The sequence below is a fragment of the Thermobia domestica genome, chromosome 7 (genome assembly GCF_964235325.1).
Source record: "Thermobia domestica chromosome 7, izTheDome1.hap1.1, whole genome shotgun sequence".
NCBI lineage: Eukaryota > Metazoa > Arthropoda > Insecta > Zygentoma > Lepismatidae > Thermobia > Thermobia domestica.
The window spans coordinates 291259232-291287228 of NC_137460.1; the positions used below are offsets into that span (position 1 = coordinate 291259232).

The 27997-nt window shown below is 35.0% G+C and overlaps 2 protein-coding genes across 5 annotated transcripts in view; one reads left to right on the forward strand and one right to left on the reverse strand.

The window, feature by feature from the left end:
* Window positions 1–27997, forward strand: part of LOC145691039 (uncharacterized) — a 65421-nt gene that overhangs the window by 10400 nt on the left and 27024 nt on the right. For 2 of the 4 annotated variants that reach the window (XM_081766633.1, XM_081766635.1), the window contains exons 2-3: window positions 3132–3713; window positions 10978–12078. In XM_081766633.1, the coding sequence (XP_081622759.1) occupies window positions 3283–3713; window positions 10978–11800 (1254 nt within the window). In that variant the 5' untranslated portion in view covers window positions 3132–3282 and the 3' untranslated portion in view covers window positions 11801–12078. Of the gene's footprint in view, window positions 1–3131; window positions 3714–10977; window positions 12079–27997 lie in introns of those variants that run through there. The other 2 variants (XM_081766636.1, XM_081766637.1) reach the window with 2 other exon arrangements.
* The window catches only part of LOC145691038 (uncharacterized), a 49168-nt gene continuing 43007 nt past the window's right edge, over window positions 21837–27997 (reverse strand). The window contains exon 3 of the mRNA XM_081766632.1: window positions 21837–22952. Within this exon, the coding sequence (XP_081622758.1) occupies window positions 22883–22952 (70 nt within the window). The 3' untranslated portion in view covers window positions 21837–22882. The remainder of the gene's footprint in view (window positions 22953–27997) is intronic.

A 27997-nucleotide genomic window follows, 5' to 3' on the forward strand; every position in this document is an offset into this window, starting at 1 on the left:
TTACCAAGGTGAAAGAGCGTACTGGATAGATTTTGAGAAGCTGTTTACAAATATCGAGAAAGTTCCAGCACGTAAGGTATTTTTTTTTTTTTTGGTGGGGTGTTGTTTCCATAATTGACAGAAAAATCGTATTTTTCGTATTCAATATGTGTTTTCCGTGTTTGGAGTGCATAATTCTGAATTTTTATCTTAATCCAAGAACTGTTACTACGCTATATCCAAGGAACATTCTTTTCCCTAACTCACGACTCACCGGAAACGTACCCCCTCCCATTGGGTTGCAAAGATTTATTGTCGTTCCACACTGGATACAGTGAAACCTAGGAGTTATTGACGGAGTAAGCTTTCGTAATCAACTTGCGGTCATTCGTCGGCTCCCTTTTGTCTAGACGACAGACAGATCGTTTAAAAAAAAGGCGCTAAGACATACACCACGTTGTCGCATGAAACAAATATTTCAGTTTCGAGTTGATCTTCGTGTTAAAATGTGGTGTTACGCTGTGTCTGTGTATACCGTAGGTGAAAAATATTTCTGCGTGAAATATTGACGCTTGTGTTAAACGAACATGCTGAGAACTTGCAACAATTCGAAAGATTCATTCTGCTACATATATGGGGAAGTGATTTTCAAGGGGAAAAGTAGGCCATTGTCACTGTTCCATCTGTACTTCGAGTGTAAAATCGGCGACCAGGATCGCGTTTGGGCTCCGAAACAAAGTTGTAACTCGTGTGCGCGTACTCTCTCAGGATGGTTGAAAGGTACACATAAATCGATGCCGTTCGCCGTACCTATGGTTTGGCGCGAGCCCCGTGATCATGTTTCAGACTGTTACTTCTGCCTGAGTAATATAAAAGGTTTCTCAAAAAACATGAAGCATAAAATACAGTATCCGAACGTGGATTCCGCGAGGAGACCTGTAAAACATGATGTTTGCCTGTACTCGTACCACCAGACTCATACACCCTGTGCAGTGTTTCTTCCGATAAAGAACCTGTTGCTTGTGATGATGTTTCACAATCTTCGAGTACAGTCAGATCCCAATTACGCTCCACTGCCTGATACTAATGAACCACCTGTGATAAGTCAGGAAGAGCTGAATTATCTGATCGGAGAATTAAACCTTCCCAAGAGTAAGGCCCTGTTGCTTGCATCACGACTTCAACAACGAAGTCTACTAAACCAAGATGTGAATATATCGATGTATAATAAAGGAGAGGTGAGCCTAGTTCCTAATTTTAAAAAGGATGGTGATTTGGTATATTGCAGTGACATTCCATCCCCTATGGGACAACTAAAGTTGAACTACAACACTGAAGATTGGAAGCTATTCGGAGATTCCTCTGGGATAAGTCTCAAGGCAGTGTTATTACACAATTGGAATAGCCAGCCATCTCTATTGTTCATGCTGTACATATGAAAGAAACATACGAGAACATGCCAAACCTATCGCAGAAAATAAAGTACGAACAGTTCCAGTGGTCTGTATGCGCTGACCTTAAGATTATTGCCATCTTCACCGGTTTACAAGGAAGTTACACAAAGCGCTGCTGCTTCTTGTGTCATTGGGATAGTCGAGCCAAAGATCAGTACACCATCAGAAAATGGCCGCCAAGGAAGTATCTGGTCACAGGGGAGATGAACGTGGCTAATGAAAGTCTTGTGGATCCGGAGAAAATATTCTTCCCACCTCTTCATGTCAAATTATGGCTCATAAAGGTCTTTATCAAGACCCTGAACCGGGATGGTGAAGGATTTAATCATTTCAGAAAACTATTCCCAAGACTCAGCGAGGACAAGGTGAAAGACGGTGTTTTTGCAGGACCTCAAATCAGAGACGTTTTTAAGGACACTACATTTCTTCTAAGCTTAATAAAGTGGAAAGTAAGGCTTGGGAGACCTTTCGAGAAGTGTGCAGTAATTTTGTAGGGAATCATTAGTCACCTGATTACAAAGACATTGTGGGCAGACTAATTACTTCATTTCGTAACATGGGATGTAATATGTCCCTAAAGTTACAGTTCCTGCATTGCCACCTGGACTTCTTCCCTGAAATGTACAGCTTAAGGGAGGTCTCTGACGTAGACGGGAAAAGGTTTCACCAGCAAATAGCTACCATGGAGAGGCGCTACAGTGGCAAATGGAGTGTGGATATGTTGGCAGACTTCTGTTGGAATGTGACATGCGAGACACCCTGTAGTAATTACAAGAGGAGTAGAAAAACCAAATGACACGTAAATGTTAAACTTTAATAACTTTTTATGCAATTTTATTTACATAATTTATATTGATATATAAATTATAACGTGCAAATTATTATGGGTGGAGAATAGCAACTTTAAGCGGATATTGAAACACCCCCCTCCTCCCTAAAAACTGGTATGTCCTAAAGAAAAGCGGGTTACGGATTCGATCTCAGGAGCTCGAAACCTATAGGAATCACCTATTTTCGTCCGTGGGAGCGAAAAAAAAAATTCATATTGCCGACCAGTGTAATTACGAAAATTATTGTGAATAAAGCAAAATGTTAAATGGACAAGAAAAATTTATATTCGTTATATTGTTCTTATTTACTGCTCTTTTGACATGAAATTTGCCACACACATGTCTTTGCCGATTATACACATACTAACATTGTAAGAAATACCGGGAGAATTCGTTATCAAATTATATTCCTAAAAAACATATTTATAGACATGGAACAATAATTTTGGACATGAGTGTTACATGTTAGGTCGTTATGTTGTTAGATATTCCTAATATTGCAATTTTTAACATTAAATTAAATTTTAGTTTATCGTCTCACGATTATGTGTTCTACGCTAAACAAGACGGTTAATGATGAACGATTTCTCAATTAGAGTTTTGCTGTTGTCATATCGTTATTGAACTTTTTGCTACGTGCATTAAAGCCACACGTGCCTGCGACTATACCAGCGGAGATGGTAGGCGTATGAGTAAATTGTGTACTGGTTCATGCATTCGTGTCATTTGTTATATGGAAATCTCCTTGTTTCCATTATGCATGTATGTCAATTTATTGATCTTTAATTTCTTGATCAACACATAAACTGAAGCATGACAACACATTTATTTTCAATGAATATATACTCTTTTTTTCTTTCTTTTCTAGTATGAAGGCAATGCTGTATCGGAAAAATAAAACATCCTTGTAAAATAAAAATCAACTATGCTGGCTGTTCCATTAGTATTTGCAAATTTAGAGTTCTGAAGTTATTCTGAACCAACATAGAGGTGACTTCATCTATTTAAGACATATCGACATGGAGGAAGACTCAAAAATGAAAAGTGAAATTTATCCGACGGAAGCTGGGTTGGCTCCGTGTGTTGTAACTGTGTATATAAAAGAAGAACCAAAAGACCAAAATGAGTCGTTCGTCAGTGAGGATTCAGATTTGGTCTCCACAGAAATTAAAGATGAATTTCAAACTGAAAATTCAGAGCCAGTCGAATCAAATACTACAAGCGAACGCATACCTGTCGTCACCGAAACACAGTTACTCAATGTCAAATATGAGCATATCAGTGACGATGAAAACGTATCATCTACCTCAATTTACGATCAAGGATCTGTTTCAGTTAAGTCAGACACTGATGATAACCTAACTAATTCAAGTGATAATAGATTTGAAGTTATAGACGATGAGGTTGGAGACACATATGGATTCATTTCAAATGATCCACAATCTTCAAGGTAAGATCACTTTATATATACTGTAGAAATAGATTACTACGGGCAGTCTCATTAGTTATTAGAATTATATAAAAGCGATAATTCTGAACCTCTTTAGAGTAGAGTATTCGTTTGCGAGTTACCCTTGCAGGATATATTTTTTCTTTTGCGGCGAACCTAGCAACATTTTGAACGACAAGAAATTTATAATGGTAGTAAATTGAGATCGCACAAATAGAAGCATACATATATAAATTACAAGCATAGAAATACGGCTCTATTATGTACATTGTATAAGTTTTATTTTCTTACGCTAACCCATTTTGTAGCAAACCTAAAAAAGATTTTTCATTATTCATGTTTACCTGTTATTAGTATTACTATTTACATTGATGAGTACCAGTAATCCAGGATTCACTATATGTGAAAAGAATGAACTTTTTTTCCATGTAGATACATTGCAACTCAATATCATAATTACCACGGAATTAAGTTTTAAATTCAGACACTTATATATTCAGTATATACATAAATATGAATAAGTATATGATTTCTTCATTGTCGCTCTCTTCCATCTTTGGCTTTATACTGTTTTATGCACATGTTTTAATAGTATTTGACGCCTTCTAAAGAATGTTGCGTTTATATTTGATTTAAATTTGAGGCTGATCATATACTAGACTTATGCTTTGAAGTATTCTTTAATTAAGTTTCTTGTGAAGTCGAGGATCTTCTATTTTCTGTACACAACTGTATTTTAAGTATTCCTTATAGTTACTAGGTTGAAATTCATTTCACTTCTATGAATTAAAACAATAATTAACAAAATATAAAAGGCTTTATTCCAGAGTACATAAAGTTTTGAACGTTAAATAATATTTCTTTCAAATGTTTCTTATGTTCCTTAACATTTAAAAAAAGATAATAAATACAAAGATTATATGAATCTTCTCTCACACAGTCATATGTGAAGATATATAGGTTGAAGTCTGACGCATTGTCTAGCAGGGATTAGGATAATTCGCATAATGTCCTGAATATTGAAAGCCAAATAAATCTTGCCCCAGGTAGTTCAGTTCATATTTTGTATGAATAGTGTATGAGTGTTCGTCCTACTAATCGCATCATTCTTTCAATCGAAGGGGAAACAATTTCTGCTCTCGCTTACGTTCTACTGTTACTATCTGTGTTATTTGGGTTCTAGTAGTGAGACATTACTTTGATTATTGTTTTGATACCTTCCTGCACCCCTATCCTTACATATTATACTCTGCTATCATGGATCATTCCCAGAACTGTTACCCAAGTCAGTTACTACATCTCTCAAATTTCGATTTGTTAAGACCGTAAATATAGCAACTTCGACATTAAAACTTACGTCAAATTAGAGGTAACTCCAATACTTCCAAACCACCTTTATTATAATTTTAATGTTCGCACTTCCTAATATTTTACTTGTTGTAAGAAACAGTTGTAAAATTTCTACACTCTGAGGAGCTAGATCCCAGTCGTTAGCGCAATATGCATCTGCATGAGAAGTATGCTTTAAGTCGTCAATGTAAACTGCATCTTATGCTCTGCATTGCGGAAGAGAACCACACTAATGAATTCTCTTATCAATCCAAGTTACCCTAGGTTACTTATTGATAAATAAACCATTGGAAAATCATAACAGCTTTAACAATTTTAGTTTCGAAAACTGTCATTCTCCCAAATGCTCCCACAGGGCGTTCGATTCATGGTGGAAACTCCCGTTCTTTGGTTCTCAGGTCAGGCTTTGCTTACACTTCTCACATGACTTTAATTCTAAAAGGATGGCTAAATTTATTATCAACCAAGTGTTTAAATACTGTACAATTATATCCATTGTCGTTCGTAAGAAATAATTACGTGAATACGATTAGTTAGAAAATCTATTATATTGGATCATGTAACGTGTAGAAAATATCAACCAATCTGCAAACTTACGAAAACATGATTCTTAACCCTCTCAAACTATATTTTTAAATATTGAAAGCCGAAATAGAAAACAATCACTTTTTTTTTAGTGTAGTTTCTCACATTTATATCTTTTACGGTAAATGAGACGAATGATTAATAAAAGTGAATGATTGTGAGTTAACTGTTTGTTCTTTCCTATCGGAAATCTAACCCGGGGCGTTAGCCTGTATACCATTGAGGAAAGATGATCATAAAACTAATATGACGTCTTACGAGAGTTATGACGTTGACCGTGGCAATTAGAGAATATATCTATTATGGTTTCGGCAATTCCGATTATTTAGAAGTAACTTGTGTGTAAATTCAATTCCTGTTATAAATTTTACATTTGAGAAACTCAGTTTTCATTCTATGCACATCTAAATCGGAAATATCTACGATATCGCTTTATTAGTACTAGTATAATAGTGTTGGAAGACTTAAACACGCAATATAGCTACGTCAGTTTGTGATATTTCGAAAAATAAATATTATTTTCTCATACCTGTCTTAACGCAGAATTGGGAACGCAGTCTCCATTATTTGCCATTTGTTAGCAAAGTTTAACACCTTCACAGCTCCCCTCATTTTCCCTACACCTTGTTTCTTTTGATAATGGTAATAATGTAGATATTAAAAAAGTTTTGTTATTATATATATTTTTTTTGTATTGTTGAGTCTAGAGCTAGGAAAGTATCAAATAGAACAGCTTCAGGCAGAACTTTAAACTCTCTTTTTCTTTACTGCCCACAATAAACAGCTTTCTGGTGGATATCGTAGAAAACCTTCAATAAGCAATAACACTCATGCATCCGTCAGAATGTTTCATTTTTTTCGAGAAGAATAGTTACGTTGCGCACATCAACAGGAGCATTGCTATAATATCATTACCGGTCTTTGAGTCTACATGGCTGATTATTTAGTACAAAGAGTGTCACACGTACAGTAGAAAACGTCCAAAGTTTAACTTTTTGTAACTTTGACTCTCCTTTATGTATCCATTCGACACACAGCTACAGCAATGAAAGAACGCAACGAAGATTACTTTCATTTCGCTGTGTTCCTGACAAGCCTATTCCGTCTTGACGACCTTATCTGATTCCACTGAATCGATTTTTGTTATTTGTTTTTAGATCTTTTCCTAGCATCCGTGAACAAAGAAATCTTTCTGTTTGTACGCTCTGCACCTTCGAATCCTGGAATTGCTTGAAGTGTGTGTGGAATCTCTTATTATTAAAAGCTATGACTGAAAGTATTTGTTTCAAATCACTAGTAATTCATTTCCAAAAAGTAGGGAAATACAAAATCAAGTTAAATATCAAACCAACGAAATACATTAACTATATCGTTTACATGATTTGTTGAATAAGGTAAAATGTTTGAAGTGGAAAATAATGATGCTTCACAAGTTTGTTACCTGGTTACAGATTTAATTCATTGCTAATCAGATAATATAAAGTTCATTGTTATTTAGATTATAGTAGTGAGCTCAGGAAAGATCTGATTTCTCTTTAGATTAGTTCTAATATGCTCTAATTTGTCCTAAGAATACTGGCCAATTGATTGTATAATATTTTAAAAAAATGAAATCATTTCTCTTACATACGATTAAAATATATGAAAGAGTCTTTGAATGTGAAAATACTGTATACTTCAAACATGATGTTATAATATTTATTTACGCAATAAGAAAATCTTGGCGTATATTAGAGCTTTCCAAAATCGGATTTCTAGTGTAGTACTTTTAATTTAATTGATATATTTTTATGTAACACGGGTGGAAATTTCTAATACCAGAACTTCTACAAAACAATTTCCTTGTATTGTTTGGATAATCGGTTAAAAAGATTACGTGAAAGACTGATATTTTTTCCCAAACTATGATGTTTAATCCATAAGAGGAAGTTTCTAAAATACAAGGGTTGGATTTTTAGTAATGGCCTCAACAATATATCTTGAGAAGCAGAGTACTTACACGGGAGGGTTCCACAAGTTGTCGCTAAAATCTGATTGTCACATAGAACATCTAATAGAGCATCATGCGAAATGAATATGAGCAAATTTTAAGGTGCTATGGGACAAAAGGATATTAGCTACGGGGTTCAAAATTTGAATATCCAAAAAAATTATATGGAATTATGTACGTTTAAAGTAGATATCTTGAAATCCATTAAAACAATCAAAACAACAGTTGCCCAATATAATAAGAACACAATGCCCTATCGAAAACAGAAAACAATGTTGCCATAGCTAAAGCATTGTTGCCAACTCACTATAAAAATATTTTGTTTGAAATAGCAACATATACAAGTGGGCATAGATTGGAAATGCACTATTATCGCTAAACATAACCGTGAAGTGTAATCTACAGTGTTGCACACTATTGGAGCTACATGTGCTGCAAATGTACAATACAGAAATCTGATATGTGGCAACCGAGGATAATAAAGAAATGCACTAGAAACAAGTGAAGATTTTGCATTATACTTCTGCAAAATCCTCAATGAATAAGCAGACAACTCGCGAAAACAAAATGATACAGGCGAGGGAAGAGACACGTGTTTTCTAATTCTGTGAACTGGTTTTCTCGGTTTCTGTCTTTCTTGATGACATTCTTTTACATCCTCTCCTACATACCATATGATTATGTTCGTTCATTGTAATATTACCATATTCACATTGGAAATAAAATTATTTCACTACTACCTCATTTCTTTTTTAGTCGGCCAGAATAGCTTGTGGTCTAGAAGGCAAAACAATCATATTAGGCATCGCGGGTTTCAATCTCGCCTCGGACATTTTTTTGTTGTACTTTTCACCTTACATTTCATTGTAATCTTTCTCTTTCATAGTGCTTCGGATCCCACTTTACACTCCTACATACACTTGGAGCTGACACAGGACATAAAAATGGCATTACTATATTTCGTTTTTCAAATGCATCAATAATTTGTGATATCACTGACATTTTGCTCTGTTATACTATCTGTTTTATGCATTTGAACTAAATTCGTAGATTGAGACCCAGATTCCTTTATTACCAACTGTTGCCAAATATCAAACTTCTCCATTCTACATTTTCAGGACACGTAGTTCCAATTGTGTGCAACACCGTAACACTACACTTCACTGTTTTGTTTAGTGATAATAGTGCATATCAAATGTGTGCACACTTGTACATAGTTCTATTTCAAACAAAATATTTTTATGGTGAGATGGCAACACTGCTTCACCTATGATAACATTGTTTATGGTTTGCGATAGGGCATTTTGTTTTCATTATTATGTGGAACTTTTGTTTTGATTGCTATAACGGTTTTCAAGATATTTACTTTAAACATGCATAATTCCAGGATTTAATTTTTTGGATACTCAAATTTTGAATCTCTGTAGCTCCTATCCTTCTGATCCATAGCACGTTGAATTTTGCTCATTTCCATTTCTCATGCTGCTCTATTAAATGTGCTATGGTGCAATCAGATTTTAGCGACAACTTGTGGGACACTCCTGTGTTAGAAGGTTCGAAGTTTTGCAGACCCTTGATGTAGTCACCAGCATTGTGAATCACGCGTTTCCAGAAATGTGGAAGCCGTTGGCAGTGCCTAATCTCTGGATATGTCGGATGAAGCGATCTGTCGCCCGGAGATCATCAACTGTACTGAAGCGTCTTCCACGAAGTGGTTCCTTCAGCTTCGTAAAAAGGTCGTAGTCGCAGGGACTTAAATCTGGATAACACGGCAATGATACAGCAGTTCCCAACCCCAATGATGAAACAAATTAGTGACCGCACCTTCTGAATATGCCCTTGCTTTATCATGCAGAGTGATGGTTGGTTCGTCAGGAAATGGGTGTGCAATGATGAGCTTAGCTTTCACATAGTTGTTTTATAGTTGTTTTACGCGGTGACCTAGGATAACGCCACTCTTTTGATTGCGGTTTCAGCTGTGGTACATACGCTCTGGCCCACGTCTCATCAATAGCAATGATCCATCTTCAGAATGCCTAACCTTCACGTTGATACCGCTCCAAGTGTTTTCGAGCACCATCATATCGCAGCAGTTGTGTTGTTCAGTTAGGTCAAGTGGAACCCAACATCAGGCGATTTTACGCAATCCCACGTTCTTCTTCAAAATTTTTAGGAAAGTCGAATGCGCTAGTCCTGTATCATTGGCCAATTGACGAATCTTGGCGTTCCGATCCGCTAGCACTAACGCGTTCACGTTCTGCACATCTTCACTTACAGAAGGATGGCTGCAGCGAGGCATGTCTGTGACATTTTTTCGTCTGTCATTACAGGCTTTGACCCACCTTGCTACTGTACAGTATGGTGGTACATTTGCACCGCAAACAGCTTGTAATATTTCGTAGCACTGTTTTGCGTACCTACCTCTAGCGCATTCAATTTTCAACCAGCTCCTCTGATCTTGCTTCGTAAACGTGACTGTGTTCCGCGAGCACTCACGCAACGTGACTGTAGTCCACGAGCACTCACTCAGAAAACTGCCTTCTAACTGCTGATGCTGGAGAAGAGGGCAGGCGAGTGCATGTGCTCTGAGGGAGTGTTGACATCTAACCTACCGCTGGTATGAATAATAATAAAATTACTTTGTTGCTGTGTATATGTATAGCAGTGTTGCCATTACTAAAAATCCAACCGTTTTATTATAGCAGTATTTTTCCTTAAACCTGTGGAAGCTTAAACTTCTAATGAAGATGTCAACCGTGATGTGAGATAATTCCTTCAGAAGGTTTCTCAAGTGTCTCGGTAGGAACCTTTAGACATAAGAAATACAGGAAATGATACAGTAACTTTTTCCTTCAATTGTGTACTAGGTTTATTAGAAAAGGAAAATCTATTTTTCTCACGTGCACTACATTCATCTATGTAAATATTCTCTGAATTGATGATGAAGCATCTACTCAAGCATTTTTTCTCTCATTAAGACCTTGCCAGCTTTGCTGCTGTTAATACGAGAAAGAGGCTATCGAGAAACCTTGTCCTATGTGAAAAAACAGAACTTGATGCTTCGCCCGTACGATATTTATACAAATATGTAACACAATCAGGTCTAATATGCAGTATGTTTGTTTTATTAGCAGGAAAGTCTCTATCAGTTATTCACTTTTTTACTTATCGCGAAAGCCTTTCACACAAAACGTTTCCTTTCTGCAGTTCGTTTATTGCTGGTCTATTGTTAAATAATAATAATATGCTTATATTTAGAGCCATGTTCTTGTCATAATTTTGAAGTACTAAACAACATTATTAATAATTTTCTTACTACTTTTTTATTACTATCCTTAGCAGTTTCGACGCATACGGTGATCTATCCTCTAAAAGGGAGAAGGGAATGTTTACCTGCAACCAGTGTGGTAATTCTTATAAGTTCGTTACTAATCTTAGAAAACATTTATCTAAATGTAAGCAAATGTTCCCATGCAATGAGTGTGGTAAATCATTCACGCAGAAAGGAAACCTTAATAAGCACTTACTGATTCATACAGGTTTAAAGCCTTACCTCTGTAAGCATTGCGGTAAATCATTTGCGCAAAAGGAGAATTTATTGAGACACACAATGATCCACGCTGACGAAAGGCCATATCCTTGTACCTATTGCAGTGTTTCATTTACGCAAAAGGAGCACCTTTTAAACCATTTACGTACTCATACAGGAGAAAAACCGTACACTTGCAGCCACTGCAGTAAAACGTTTCGACACAAACATAATCTCTCTAAACATTTACTAGTACATACAGGGGAAAAACCGTTCGAATGCTGTCATTGTATGAAATCATTTTCGAATAAACAACACCTTTCAAGACACATGTTAAGTCACAGACGTGAGAAAAAGTTTCGATGTGAACAGTGTGGTAAATATTTTATGCATAATAATAATCTGATTAACCACACATTAATTCATACTGGTGAGAAACCATTTTCTTGCGTTCATTGTGGAAAAAAGTTCCTGCTTAAAGATAGTCGTAATCAGCATATGTTACTTCACTTTTGTAAGAAATCTCATTCATGTATGTTATGTGGTTTATCCATAACTCAAAAAGATCAAATTAGAAAGCATATGTTGTCCCACATTGATGATAAGCCATATAAGATTGACGAAGATGTTTAGCGTTCCCTCAAATACACACACACACACACATATATATATATATAAAGAGAGAGGGGTTGGACAAAGAAATCTAAAACGTTTGCAAAAGTGTGAAAATCATACCTAGTTTGGTGTGGGACTCCCTTTTGCGTCCAAAACAGCTTGGATCCGACGTGGAATGAACGTATACAGCTCCTGAATCGTGGTGTGTGCAATTTTCACCATTATTTCTCCAAAAGATGCTCCAGTTCCTTAAGGAATGCTGGTGGAGGGTAATGAGACCGAACATGCCTTTCTAACTCAGACCAGAATGGCTCAATAATGTTCGGATCTTATTTTGAAACCCAGCGGATCTCCTGCTCATGCTGCTCAAACCATGACTTCACCGTTTCTGCAGCGTGACAGAGTGCCAAATCATCTTGTTAGATGCCAGCACCAAAAGGGAAGAATATTTGGGACATGGGTAGAGCCTGGTCCACCAAACTGCCTGATACGCCTTAGTATCCGACATTCCATGCAGGGCTATAATGGGACCTGCAGAAAACCACGATAACACTGCCCATGCTGTAACAGAACCACCCTCATGCCTTACACTTGGGAGCAAACAGTCTGTATCATAGGCCTGCGACGGTGTTCTCTATACGTAAATACGAACGGTTGTTGGAAAAAAAGGTGAAGATCGACTCTTCGGACCACATTACGTGGTTCCACTGCTCGTGAGACCACTTCTTATGGTCCATGCACCACTGGATACGCCTCTTCGTATTTACTTTTGTGACCAGGGGTTTGGCGACAGCGGCCCTCCCATGAGTTTTAATTTTATGAAGTTGCCGTCGCACTGTATTCGATGAAACCGGGTTCTGTAGGCCGGAATTGAGTTCAGACGTAATTTTCATTGCAGTGGTCTTAGTGTTTTTAGCGGTTACATTCCGTTTTAATGCCCTCCGGTCCCTATCTGATAGGATTGTGTTTCGACCACTGTTGTGCTTTGCAGACGTCGTTTGCCCATGAATTGTGTATGCCCTCGCGACATTGAACACAGTGCTTCTCAATGTTCGCCACTGATGCTTCAACCAGACGGGTACCAACGATCATGCCTCTATGGAAATTGCCAGGTCGCCCATTTTCACACCATGACACACGTGAACTGGTTACTGCTGATGAAAGAAGATCTACGTGACCCATTGAAAAAAAGACGATCGGCAATAGCAACACGTGTTGTAAAGTAGAGGGCCAAACTTACATGTGTATGAAGTGTTTTTAGATTGTTTGTGTACTCCCTGTATATATATATATTAATTGAAACATACATACAAAAGAGAGAATGTTTTTGTTTAAAGCAATGTCTAAATTCATGTGCTTGAAACAATCGTATTTATACAATGAAAATTTAAGAAGGTGGAAAAGTAATAACGAGTGATCTGGCAAATCATCAAGATCAACTTCCAAGTAGAGTGCGTACGCGCCTTTGGCGTAGGAGACCCGGGTTCGATAACCCAGCGGGACCTTATGTTGTTCTGATTTGACGTTAATCAGTGGGTCTCGTCTCATATAGCCTCTCTGCTAAAAGGGGCGCTAACCTCAAAATGAATTCAACTCTTACCACTGTGTTGTAAGTGACCTTAGCAACAATCGTTATGTGCAATTTGTGTAGGACAATTTTAACGCAAACACATACCTAGATTAATTTAAATATATATGTATATATATAGAGTGGACAACTGTTTTTAATAGATATAAAGCGCTTAAATTTAGTACCATCCAGACATTAGCAGGGAACATTTCCTGACACACTTTGCTATGTCCCGAATTAACAGTGTTATCAGCCCAACGTAAAGTTATATTTTTGAAGTGGCACTTAAGTTTGTTATACATTTCAAACCTATCTCTGAATCGAAGACTTAAAATATCACATTATTATTCAATGTTGGAAACTGAGGGCTCTACAATGTAACGAACATTAATCTTTTGTGTCATCTAAAGCAGTAATAACGCAAGTAAGACAATGAGATAATGCCTATCTAATGAACTTTAATGTTTAATACTGTGATCATAATATTACAAATTTCAAATGAACAGAAAAAACGCTCCATGGGACTGAGAGTTTGACTTCTTTCAAATGTATTTTTCTCAGTAAACTTCATGAATATGTACTTCATCGAATTGCATACATAGCTTTCAATTGTGAAGGCGTTCATAGCAAATTGATATATGAATCCATTCTAGAGATATGGTAAATAAATGTAAAGTTTGCAACACTGGATAAATTATGTAATTCAATGTACTTGTAATTTGTACCTTGCAAAAACTAGTTTTCTAATGGTATAAAAGGGAAACCAAAACAGATTTCTACAAATATATGTTAACAAATACATTATTTCACTATTTATTTATATCTCGAAAATGGTCTGAGATATGAAATTACTCTTAACTTCCTTCTGGTCTATACGATTGTGAATACCATTTACATAAATAAATGTGATACATATTTGAACACGAAATAAAGTACTTTGAGAAAACTAAGTATTAGTTTCTTGTAATTTCGTTTCTGCATTTTCGAGATACGACTTATGGTCAAAGTAGTATTCGACACTAACGTTCGTTGGTTGTGCGTTGCCCTGTCCGTGTCACTTGCGTGATTACTGTTGTAAACACTCCAATATTTAGTTATCTTTCGATGTATGTAGTAGTGTAACGTGTTTAGTTTACATCACTGCGAAGTGTGGAACTAAGTTTTCGTTTTTATATAGACTTCAAATTTGTAATAACCTGTTGTAGTTCCATTTGAAAAAAGTGCAACTTCATGTGGACTGCCAACTCTTACATTCTAATAGTATCAGAGTATGTCGAACAAAAATCCCAATAGATATTTTAATGTCCCATAATGTCAGCGTTTTGTATGCATTAGTTTAAATGTCAAAATGGCGTATCACAATTTTTCCAATATATATATATATATATATCAAAACTATATATCGTATTATAGTTATCAAAATAATAGAAAAAGTGAAAATAAAAGAAGAACGCCAGATGCTTACATATCTGCGTTGGCAATGCTCGAATAGCAATCTCGCTGCCGGACCACACCGTACAACGTGAAAAACAGCAAAAGGTCAGTGTGCAGTGAACTAACTGGATGGTGATAGTGTGCAATCGATGACTACTCTGGTCTCCAAAAAGGATAAAGTGTTGGTGTCTGTTTTGCTGTGAAAGCGAGACGAAAATGTCACATGCGTTTGATGTGTCGCACCTGATAGTCTGCAAAATTCAGGGGAAAACTACATCAGGTAAGAGGAACTGTGGTCTGAAGAAATCAGTTAGCGACTGGTTCCACAAAAACTTAATTGGATTTTTACTCAAACTTGGATTTTGACTGCATTGAAAGTAGCGGAGGAACTGCAACAGCACCTCTCACAATCTGCCTAGACAGAGTGCGCTTTCAATAACATGACACGGACATACAGAATTGGACTGCAGGTTGAAAACCGCTTATAATTAACCATAACGCTTAGCTTGATGCCAATGGTGGCACACACAGTATCATCTATTACTGATAATTGGAAACGTGTTATGCGGAAAATAAGTCATTATACACTATTTGAAACCAAAAGCAGACTGATGTGTGATAGACACCTAAAGATGATTATAATCCTCTGAGTCCACCTCCAACCCTTAACAGTGATGGTGTCTCTGCAATATTCGGGTCTCAATAGTCTTGTTTTCAATGCGTCCTCTGCTGAAACTAAATACTCTCATCATTATCTCTGATAATGTCATCATTTTACGAGACTGTAATTCTCTAATTCAGATGTCCCTTGATTATTGCGTTAATTCTAGGATGATAATGCATAGTTTATACCTCTGGTTGTTATAATGTGGGTTGAAGAAATCGGGAGGGGATTCAATACCTGGCTATTGCAGTTCCCATACGTGAACATAGTTGAACATTGTGATGAGTTTCCAAGACACAATCTAGCTCAAATTGCAGCGTCCATCTTTTCCCACTAAACCGAGTGTTGCATTGTATGTGGCAAGGCGTTATTCAGTGGGGCGCGGACAAAATCCAAGCTAAATTCTGACAAGGTGGACAAAATCCAAGCGGATAAAATCTAAGGAACACTATCATGTTCACTGCTGTAATATGTGCCTGTGAACACTCTAATTAAATTGTATGTTTGTTTCTTTCTTCAATTGTCATGTATTCTAAAATTTTATCTGTAATTCTTCAATTTATTGAAATAACATTTCGTTTACTTTTAAAGAACTGAAAATCCAATAAAACATGTAAGATTGTCACAGTAGGAGTGCAGATGAGCTTTAATTACTTATCACATCCATATGAAAGTGTGTAAAAATATTATGTGTGTACAAATACATTGTAAAAGTATGTATTTTCTTCTCAGTTTTATTATATACAGTATAATACATTTAAGACACTCAGCATATTATTGTGAGACAAATCATTGCAGTATTTTAATTCAATTCTTATGAGGTGGCATACAGAAGACTTGATTTGTTTGTTGGTAGTGTTTTATGTATATTTTGAATCAAATAATTATGATATACTAATCAAATTTTCGTCAGAAACGATCAAAATGTGAAATATGTAGTGTGTATTTTTAATAATGTAATAATGTGTATGAATTAAATAATGTAAAAGTGTTACCTAGAAAATCGAAATGTGAAAATGTGTCTAGACAAACTATATGAAAATGTATATATTATTGGTTATTTTGAGAAGTGTAACTGAAGTAAATACTTTGAGGGTAGAGAAGTATTTTTTTATCTAAATTATATCTTTTTAATTTTATTTTTACTTTAATTCTCAATAAATATAATAGACCTAAGTAAGTAGTGTAGTCTTTTTAAGACTGGGCTCCTTTGCTGTTATTTGTTATCTCTGATATAGCAAGCCAGTGCTTTCATTTTCTGGTCAATTTATGTGAGTATACTCTTTTTAGTCAAAATATTTCTGATCACCCAAAATTGGATTCACCTGGGCAGGTCCTAGCAGTGACCAGACTATTTTATGAGTAATTAAAGATCATCTGCTCTTACTTTGTCAATCTTACATATTTTATTGGATTTTCAATTCTTTAAATGTAAATGAAATATTATTTCAATAAATTGAAGAATTACAGATAAAACTCTAGAATGCATTACAATTGCAGAAAGAAACTAACATACAATTTAATTAGGGTGTTCAAAAGCACATACCACAGCTACGCACATGATACTGCTCCTTGGATTTTGTCCTCCTTACCAGAATTTAGCTTGGATTTTGTCCTACACTCTTATTCAGTTGTTACTAATCTCGACATCGATTATTCCATTCCACGTCGCATCAAAGTAATACTGAAGGAGAAATGTGGCGGACACTATCATTGTTATACTAATTCGGAAGTCGCACTTTCTTCAAGTATTATTTATTATGTTGATAACTATCTGTATACAATCTTAAATCTATTAGAAAACCTCTTACAGTATTCCTGTCTGAGATCATTATTACTTGAAAATATATTCTGGAGGTGTAAGTGTTAAAGCGCTGATTGTGTAAATGCGAACGTGTAGTGTTAGGTGATAAACTATAGACTTTTAAGTGATTCATTAATATGGTACATTGATTATATAAATAAGAAACAGATTAGTTAAATGATTTTTCTTATAGAAGGAATTACTTTTCGTTTCGTGATTGCCGAAAGAAGTTCTATTTAACGATTGATATATATATATATATATATATATATATATATATATATATATATGTGTGTGTGTGTGTGTGTGTGTGTGATTGTAAGTTCAAAGCTTGCAGAAATAATGGAAAATCTATTTTCATCCAAAGAACTGTGTCTCAGCACTACAGGTGTTCCGTAAGTAATAAGGTATTTGAGTCAATGAAGTGTGGTGAGTTGTAACAGGTGTGTGTTATTCAATCAAATGCAACAGTACGGTGACGTAGAGGAGGAAAGTGGAAGAACTCTATCAAAATAGTTTTCTTTAAGACGAATAACATGTGTGGATCAAGATTGAATGGCACATATGTAGTACACAGTACTGTTCTCAAACACTTGTGACAACCTTTTCGCCAAAATGGAAAACGCAATTCGCCGGAAGCACTCAACACAAGCTATTCCATACCACATGGTGACAAAGAGGAACTGACAGCTCACGATATCTTCTGTACGTGTGGCAGAGGGTGATAAAGATGGGAGTCGATTACATTAAAGAAATGTAAAGAGTGTACTGTGCATGAAGGTAGGCATGAATTATAAAAAGGTAGCCATTACTTTGTACGGAGCTCTTACATCAACCTTGCTAATGTGTCAATACCTGTAAAACTTCCAGTTTAGTGTTTAAGTAAAAATTTATTGGTAGTCTGAGGAATAAAATTTGAATTTTTTATGTGTATGGGCTGATATAAACAATTCCATCCGATACAAGAGTTTCGTGACTGACAGTGCTTGCTGACCTATGAGAACTGGTGCTGTAGTTAAACAGTTACTGTGCTAGTCCAATTAGTGCATAGTAACTCGTAGTGCCAATTGACTTATTGACCCCATGTGATATGTGTTGTGAAAATGAAGTCGTTAGCCAATTGTCATTTTCTTCTTACCCATATTATCTATCGGATGCTATGTTGTTTTTCATTGCCTTTAATGTTCTCAGCTCCTGTGATATAAATACAAACATTTATACTTTTTTGGATTGGCTTGATTAAATTGTTCGTTTGTGATGCATGAGGTGTAGAGTTTTCGGGCAGGAAGCACACTTTCGGTAGAGACTGCCAGCTGAGTAGCATTTGATTTTGCGTTGATGTGCGCAATAACCTAAATTTGCCAGGATAATCCTAAACAATAAGTTTTTATATATTATGTATATTTCTGGTAATCCAAAGGTGAGAACAGTATAGGGGCAATGGGGCAACGAGCGAAAGAATAGGGAGGGAAGGAAGCGGCCTGGAGCATGTATATTAGACACTATCTGGACATTTACCTTGAAGCTCACGATAACTTACCCGAAAAATATTTTAAATCTCTTTGACAGTTTCCCCACCCAAAAATTAAATGAATCACCCTAAGTATAGTTTCAGCACATACTCTGGTATGTGGAAGTATTCGTACGAGTTTGTTTACTCTAATAGGAATATAGCATTAATTCTTGAAATTTTAATGGTGAAGGACGTTTCACTCTTATTTGTCAATGTTTTTTTAATGTGCCTGCTCCATCTTACAAACGAATACATGTAATTCTTCTGAAGAGGTAGAAGAAATTGAGAATTTTCTAGAAACATAAAAAAAAACATGAAAAATGTAGATTTTACCACAGGAAAGAAGTGGAACATAAATACAAATCTACGAAACAAAACATGTTTTAAACATTATGCTTATAGCTAAAAACATAATCTGTTAACGTATGCGCTGAGTGAATTTAATCTTGTATTTTCCTGATTGATATGTAAGTTACAGAAACTATGGGTTCGAGCTCAGTAAAAGATCAGAATATTGTCCATTACAGGTGTAGAGCAACATTTACTTTAATGAATTTTTAATTAAATTCATTTTATATATATAGATAGATAGATATACAAAGAGAGAGTGAGACGGTTTTCACAAATTTATTTAATTGCCTACATTAAATTTTAATAGAAAATATTCTTGAAAAATATATTTTTACATTAACTTTAATGGAAAATGTTTTAAAACAATATTTTTTCATTGCTTCGTTCTCCTGCTTTGTGTACGTGTTGTATGGATTTTATTTTAGGTGTCCGTCTCTTGAATTCTATCTTGCAGCAACCCACACCTGGTGGATATTTTCCCGCTTTTTTTTAAAAAAAAATCATTGTAAAAACCCTTAAGATATGATTTATCTTGCATTCTTTATTTCAAAGTTTCACGTAATTGAAATAGAAGTTCCTTTTTCTTTTTTCTAGTAGTATGTTTACTTTAATAGTAATGGGCAGCTTAGCCTTAGAGTAAACTTTATATGAATATATCTATTCGAGATAACATTGACATTAATGTTTGTAATTGAATAAATAAATTCAAAGAATCTCGAAGTTTTACTGATTGAATTCCTATAAATTACTTTACTAAGTTTTCAATCGTCGACTTCTTTTCTTCTTCAGTAAATAGTTTATACATTTATCTTCAAGTAATAAAACGATTACTTTTAGGTTTCTTATTTTATTTATAGAGTAGTAATATGGATATCCACATTTTGTTCTAAAAGGGACGGTGGTGGATCATTAGTAGAGCAATCACCTCTGGTGTATCAGGCCTGGGTTCGATCCCAGCTCGCACCAAGTGAGCTTTGTAGTGGACAAACACCATATGCATTGGTTTTCTCAAGGTTCTTCAGTTTCCTCCAATTTTCTTCGTTCCGCCGGTTCATTCATTTCTCATGATCACTGTCTCCTTTAACCTCGCCGTCATAACAGTGGGAGGTAAAATTTAAAGATTTCGTTTCATTTCATTTCTTTGTTTTAAAAGTTGTTTAGGAAAATAAACCTCATTGTTCGTCTTAAATGATATATTGTCAATTTTCTGACAGTGATATTACTTTTTGTTAATTTAAAGAAGTGAGAAAACCTTCACTGATACTTCGTCTGTATAATTAGTTTCGAAAATATGAGAAAATGTCTTTCGTGTTCCGTAAATTGAAACTTTCCTTCGTTATTAGTAAGCACTACACAACTTTTCCCTTTTTCGTTGATACCTCTTTAATTTTATATAAGTTATTTGTAGTATATAGAAACAAATATTTAATAAACATGATAAATCTAAGATTCAGTGTCATAAGTGAATATTAAATAGTCATAAAAAAGAACAATTTTACAGGACTGTTATTCCTTTTATTAATTGTCGTTCGTCGAAATTTAGATTCTTCCATCAGCAATGCTATGTAAGATGTGGAACTAAGTTTAAAGTGAAACCAAACCACTTCAGTCCCCTTTCATGGTAATGCTCTCCCACTGGGGATCGAACCTGAAAAACGTGAACTAAAGGCATACGCGAATTCATCAGCGGAAAGGGCATTTTTAATATATCCCACATAGGTTCTTTAAATGGTTCTATTCGCCATTCCACATATTTTGCAAGAAACAAAGTAGTTGTTTGGAAGCTCCTTACACAGAAATGAAAGGTAGATTCAAACTTTGAATTATTTTGAAAAAGAGAATTCACAGTTGTGTTTATGTGTTTTTTTTATCCATTGTTTTGCTCTACTTTTTGTGAAAGAACTGTTGCAATTTGAAAATCCAACAGTTCATTTTGTAATGAGGTTGTTTGCGTTTCAATATAATCTTTGTGGTTGTGATTAATATGTGAGTACTTATTTATTTTAATAGTGATTCAAGATATCTTAGTGTTATGGATCGAAAATTATGCTTTACATTGTAAATTTCAGTATTTGTGTTCTTGTAACAAGTGTGACTCAAAATATTTACTATCTTTTTTACTTCTTGCATAAAAATCATCATCTTTACTATATAGTTACTTTTCTTAAAGGTTCAAAGGTCCTCCAAAACACAAATATAGGTGTACCTAATCAAACTATTTGTCTACTTCAGAAAAACAAATTATATTTGTGATTTTGTCACAATTGTCTAATTTGAAAAGTATTATTACAAAGCTCGGAATCACGATGTAGGGTCTTTGTTGCTGACATGTTCAAATGCTTACTTAAAATCCTATCGGAAACATTATACAGTATATATGTTGTGAGATGATAAGTAAATCACTTCATAATTGTTACCATAAGTGGTAATTGTTTATGCTGAAATATGGTTATAAACTATGGTTTGTCATAGTTAATTATTATGTTTCAAATTACAATAAGTAATATTTAAAGTAAAACAAAACCTCAGCAAATTAAGAATAATAACTAAAATACCTACCAATTTCGCGAGTGTTTTTAAACAGTAGAACCAGATATTTACTTTCTATTTATATGTAAATATGTATAGTAAAATTAGGACAGTATGTAATATTTTTATATTTAATGATATATTATTACTAATGAGTCATGTATCTATAAAAATGGTCTTTGACTATGTAATGCACATAAACTGAAAAAATTTACGGTTTTCTTTACTACTGCATTGTTAATGTATTGTCAGAACAAAAGCATTCTATTTCTTCTGTGTATTGTATCTTTGTAAGCCATGTACGAATTATATACTATTCGTAAAACCGTACATAACGTAACATAATTTAGAGAGTGATTAATAAATCAGACTGAACCAGTGAGATCAAAACTTAAAATCCAGTTTTTCTTGCATCTGTTGCACTGGACACTAAGACATTAAACATAACACGAACAAGTATATTTAAATTAGCAATTAGAAGCACTCAGGTAAAAGTTTTAGATTTCTTTAAAAACTTTATATATATTTTCCGTGATAAGTGCATATTCCTTTCAAATCACATTGGGTTTTTACGTTCCATTCGCTTAGAAGTCGGATGAAGCTGTTTAGTTTCCAACAAAAACATTTTCGACAGCATAGATGCTTATAACAGTAACTCCTTCCCTACAGAGACATACATATGGATGTAAAAATATTTCGTTGCAAAATACCAGTGACATGCATGGCGATGTCATGAAAACATATCCTTTATTAAGAACTGTGTTAATCCTCGAGATAATGAAGTTTTTAGTGGAGGCCATGCACGAGTAAGTTCTATTATTTGTCTTTAGGTTGTAACACTCTACTGACAGAAAATAAAAAAAAAGCCTCAGTATATAGAAGGCCCAAGAGAGCATTCAATTATTACACATGTGTGTTTTGACGATAAACAATTGGCAACTTCGAGATCGGAAACAACAAATTAAAAAAAAAAAATGATCTCTGGTCAGTGTTGCCAACCTGAACATACCTGTTATTACAGCACGAACACAGGAAAATGACACCTGAAACGCAAGGTGTTAAAGCTGAGGTATGCTTTTTACCTGAGAACAACCCCGATTTCGTTTTCTGTCTGAGTCAGAATTAGGTGGTTTTGAATTACGATGAGTTTTAGGATCATTAGTTATTCTAAAATACATCACTAATATACATTGAACAATATATTACTAACCGGGAGCGGTTTCTTTATAAATGTCTCATAATCCCAAACGGAACTCCAATATGATTAGAGAACTTCGGAAGACGAGGGTTCTCATCCCACGTAACCTAAAATTAAAATTTGTTATTACAGGTAAGTAGGCATTCCACGGCACAAAAATTCTAAAATTAATCTATCCTAGCATGCACACAGAGTATGTTCAGCCGATGTTTGGCCGATTTCGTTCCTTCACGCTCCCAGGGAGAATGGACTCACACGACCTGGCTCGTGGCGTGCAGTGGCTTCCTGGAAACGGAGTTGTTTCTCCGCTAGGACGACAATAACGCACAAAATGACAATTGTTATGAATTTTGCGTTAAATTTGTTTCGAACTGTGGGTTTCCGCTCTGTGATCAGAATGCCGCCCAAACTAAGCCGGTTTGAGGAAGGCTACTTTGCGGCTCTTTATAACGCCTAGTTTAGTGTTTTTGTCATTAGAAAACAGTGCAAGAAGAATGGTTGCAACATCAGTTTAAGTGCAAAAAAATGTTAATCAAAAGTAAATTAGCGACGAAGCTCTACCATTTGGATTACCAACGAAGTTGCCTACGCAGCGGGAATGTACCAAGGCGATCTCCACCGTGCAGAGGAAACTTCACAAAATGGCAATGCAAGAAAATCCACCAACACAAAAGATGTATGGCTAATCGTCTTGATGTGTCTTTGGGGACTGTGAGCCGGACGTTGCACCATCAACTCAAGCTGGAAAAGGTCACGAAAGCACGTGGCCATCTTCTCACGGATGCCAACCAAAAAGAACGAAAGTGTAACGCCCGGAAGCTGTACGAACGATATCTGGCAAAACAAAGTTGGATGTACGTCGTAACGCTCGATGAAGCATGGACTTACCTTTCCGACTGCGGCAAGCCGAGATCCATCATGTACCGAGAGAAAGGCGCCAATGGCTTCAGGAGGGGGATCCGTGTCTGTAAAGAATCCTTCCCAAAAGGGTTCATGGTTGTTACTGGCTATTGTTACCGAGGTAAACTGAAAATTCGTAGGGTGGCCAAGAATTGCAAAATAAATTCGCAGTATTTTCAGGAGCAGATCATGCGGACCATCTACGAGCTTGAGATTCTAACAATGTACGGAAATGACGCCAACCTGGTGCGCATTCACATGGACAAGGCCTTATCACATACCTCACGATCGTTCCTCGCATTATACAGGAAGATGGAGGAGTCAAGTGGTATACAGGTGATGCCTTTCAAAGAGATACCTGTTAAATCTCCAGATGCAAGTCCTATGAACCATTGTGGAATGGATTGCTGAAGCGGGCTTTGGGAAAACGGCATGTGACAACTGTGGAAGGATTTTGGAAAGCTGTGCTGAGGGAATGGGACAAGATTTTCCTTCTAGTACTTCAGAGAATCCTATTACAGTGGAAATTACGCTGTCGGGCTATTATTAGGAACCGAGGGAAACACATCGAGCACTTACGGACCTGGCGCCATGGATTCTTCTAACTTTTAAGGTAAGTCGAAATTGGCCAAATGTGGACTGAACAACATCTGTATTAAAACTAATAAATCCAAAATATTCACTGCTTTTTATATCATTTTTTAAATAACTGAAAAGCACTTTGAGTTGGTGAATTTTATTTTGTGTATTTTTTTTTTCTACACCACATTCTTAGACTGACGTAAAACACAATCCTACATCACAAAAAGGAATACTTTCACTTATAAAATTGAGAGTTCCAAAGTTCAGTAGCTTGCAAAATAATTTGTAATGAACTTTTGTATGAAAATTCCACATTTTCACCCTTTTGGAGGAACTGCTAATTGCCTATATTAAGAATGTCACAATGTGTTCAAAGGACCAGAACAAACACAATTTACGTTAACGTGGAGAAGGAATTATTTTCAAAAAAAATTAAAATATTTTCCATAGTTTTAACACCGGTTAAATTTATCACAAGCTTTTAGATGAAACACACCGTCTTTTTCGACTAATTTCTACATCTTTTCACAGAGTTAGGCATTATAGCTGTTCTTCTTTCTGCATTTAGGGCACACAAAGCTGGCTGTTTTTTTTTTTTTCTTTTTTTTTTTTTTTTGTAATCTGCCCAAATCACTGATCTCCTTCCACATGTAAGAAAACTCAGCAGTCATGATGGGAAAGGCTTAAGAAAACTTTAACAGAATAAATTGTTCACTTTTTTAAAATCAACAGAATTAAATAGCAATTAGGACTGTTCAATTATTTTTCACTATGATGTTTGGTAATCTTCTAGGAAATGGTTCTTAAAATTACCAGTATAAAATACTATATACATTGTAAAATTATACAATTGAAGCACATATTTAAAGCTGTTATCAATATCTAAATCACACTTTGTATACAACGTTCTTCTGGTAATCGCTCCGTATTTAGTACTCTGGTAGCATACTCAGTTTTTAATGCTCATAGGAAGCGTAGTTGAAACACACTATTAAAAATTTTAGATATTCATACATCCATACATATGATGAGTTACAATTACCTACAAGATACAACTCAATTTGTGGTCCAGTACTCAGTTTTCAATGCTCATAGTCAATTGAAAGAAAACGAAAAAAAACTGTAGTAGTAGTTAACGAAAAAGAACTGCATGTAGTGTAGAGGAGTCGCTAAAATTAATTTTCTTTTAACGAGGGCGATTACTAAACAACACCTACTAATTGAAATCATGACTATTTTCCAATAAAGTAAAATTCAATAAACTTTCTTGTTATTGTTCGTCCCTCAATGCATACTCATCTCATGGTTAATTATCCCATATCGGACTTCCGAAGAAACTCATCGAAACAACTTATTGACCGTGCCAATAGCGACTACTCTCAGTCATGACCCGTTTTCTTTCATTCAGAAATAGAAAAGAAAAGAAGGAAGTAGAAGGGTAAAAGAAGGAGGAAGGAAAAGGGAGGAAAAAGAAAGAAAACAAATAGAGTATTTTAATACGAAATAGATTACTGGATAATTCCGGGAATATAGTAAGAAGTCGAGAAAGTTGTTGAAAGATGAATCATTTTAAGGATTATTAACGACTAATCAATTTTAGAATGCTTCGGAATAGACACATGTTCCTCCATACCACCCCGATTTAGCTCCAGGCACCGCGTTCATGGGGTTGCCCAGACCTAGACCAGGAAAGGAGAAAATCGAAATTATTCTTTGTAAAGTTATTCCAAACGATGATTGATAACCATCCAGTATCTCTAGGATCGACCACACATTTGAATTAGCCAAGAGAGAAAGAAAAAAATCGAAGTTATAAACTCAATATAAATTTATGTATCGTATCAATAAGGGTTTCAACTTCCTGGAAGAAAGATGTCGTATTTAGGCTCATCCTGCTATTTTCGTCTCACTCCTAGAGCCGATTTAAACCGTTAGTAGCGGTCCTTCATGACCTAGGTTATTTACCTTAACACATATATTAAAACATGACACATATATTATAGACGTTAATATGACAAATGATATTACCAAAATTACTTAAATTAAATCTATCATGCATTCACTCACTCACTCACTCAGGACAGTGTATATATGTTTAAAGGAAACCAATTAACTACAAAGGTACAAATAGTTTATTACATTCATAGTGAAAAGAAAAGAAATTAATTATAAAAAAAAATATTAAAAGCAGAAGTTCTTGGTTATATATCAATAGAATACATAGGGTTATACTTTAGTAAGTCTTTATACATTTGATCATATTGACAAATGGAAAGGAAAGGAAAAAAAATAATTACATGTATTATATCTTAGGCATGCTAAAGCGAAATTATGATTTGCGACATACGCAAAGAAGACACTTATTTTACTTAAAAAAATGGACAAAGAAAAGAAATGAAAAAAAACTTTTGGGTGTAATAGAACTTATGAGTCTCTACTTCACATGGAGCAATAAAATATTAATAATTCCGAGCGTTCAAATCACAAACCGCGCTCTACTCGTAGCGTCCAAAATATTTCGCTCCATTTAACTTAGTTTGTTATATATATATATATATATATATATATATATATATATATATATATTTAAACTTTTGGTTTATAAAAACCATTCATCAACTATATTTAGTTTGTGACTATTAGCAGTTTATATCTGCATTCGCATACTGCGACGTTTATACCCATCTAGGGATTTTGAAAATCACTTTCCGCCAGAGGATGCTTCTCCTCTTAGTCAGTCCATTTACAAATTTATTAATCAGATAATTTTGAGTTACTTGTTCATCACTGTGACACGTCATGAGACCATCCATTTATCCAGGATCACTTTTGTGTATGTATATATATATATATAGTTCGGATTTGAGATGATCTTCCACAGGTATAAGGAGTATAATGATTTAAATTAAGGAAAAAAAAACACTGGTCAAGTCATAGGATACATATGCAGGTGAGAGGGATTAAAGGTACACTTTCCACAATGGTTTTAGGTTGGTAGCTCAGGAATAATATTCATTATGATGTGGATTACATTTAGACCTGCCGTTACTTCTTAATACATGCCATTAAATAATGATTACATAAGTTATGATTTACATCTATCCAGAAGAAAGGAAAATTATTTGAGTGCACGGCGGTATTCTTGACAAAAATCTATATTATTATATTCGTCGGAAACTTACTTGTAAACTATAGCAACCAATACACGTTTGGGGGGACAGACACGAGCGCTCTTACGTATATCCATATAATACATTTAATATCATACTTTTACTTTAACATCATACTCACATACTAAGCACATGTACATTTCGACGTATTCATTTATCTATATATATATATATATATATTTATATTTAATAAATGCGCACACATTTGAAATAATAACCCCAACAATAATTTCAGAAAAGGTTGCAAACATTGTACAAGAAAAACAAATGACTTCCGACATTACATATGAAAAAAGAATTAATTTTTTTTAGCTAATACCGCGCGTCTATAAATTTTAACTTTCGTATAGTCAATTCGTGCATGAATAGTAAAAAAAAACTTTGTGAGGCAGGCACGTAACACAGAACATTCCTAAAGATATAAATAGATAAACCAAAATACAATTTCTGGGCCCAGGTTAACTACAAGATAAACGAAAACCAAAACGGAAGGAAAGTGA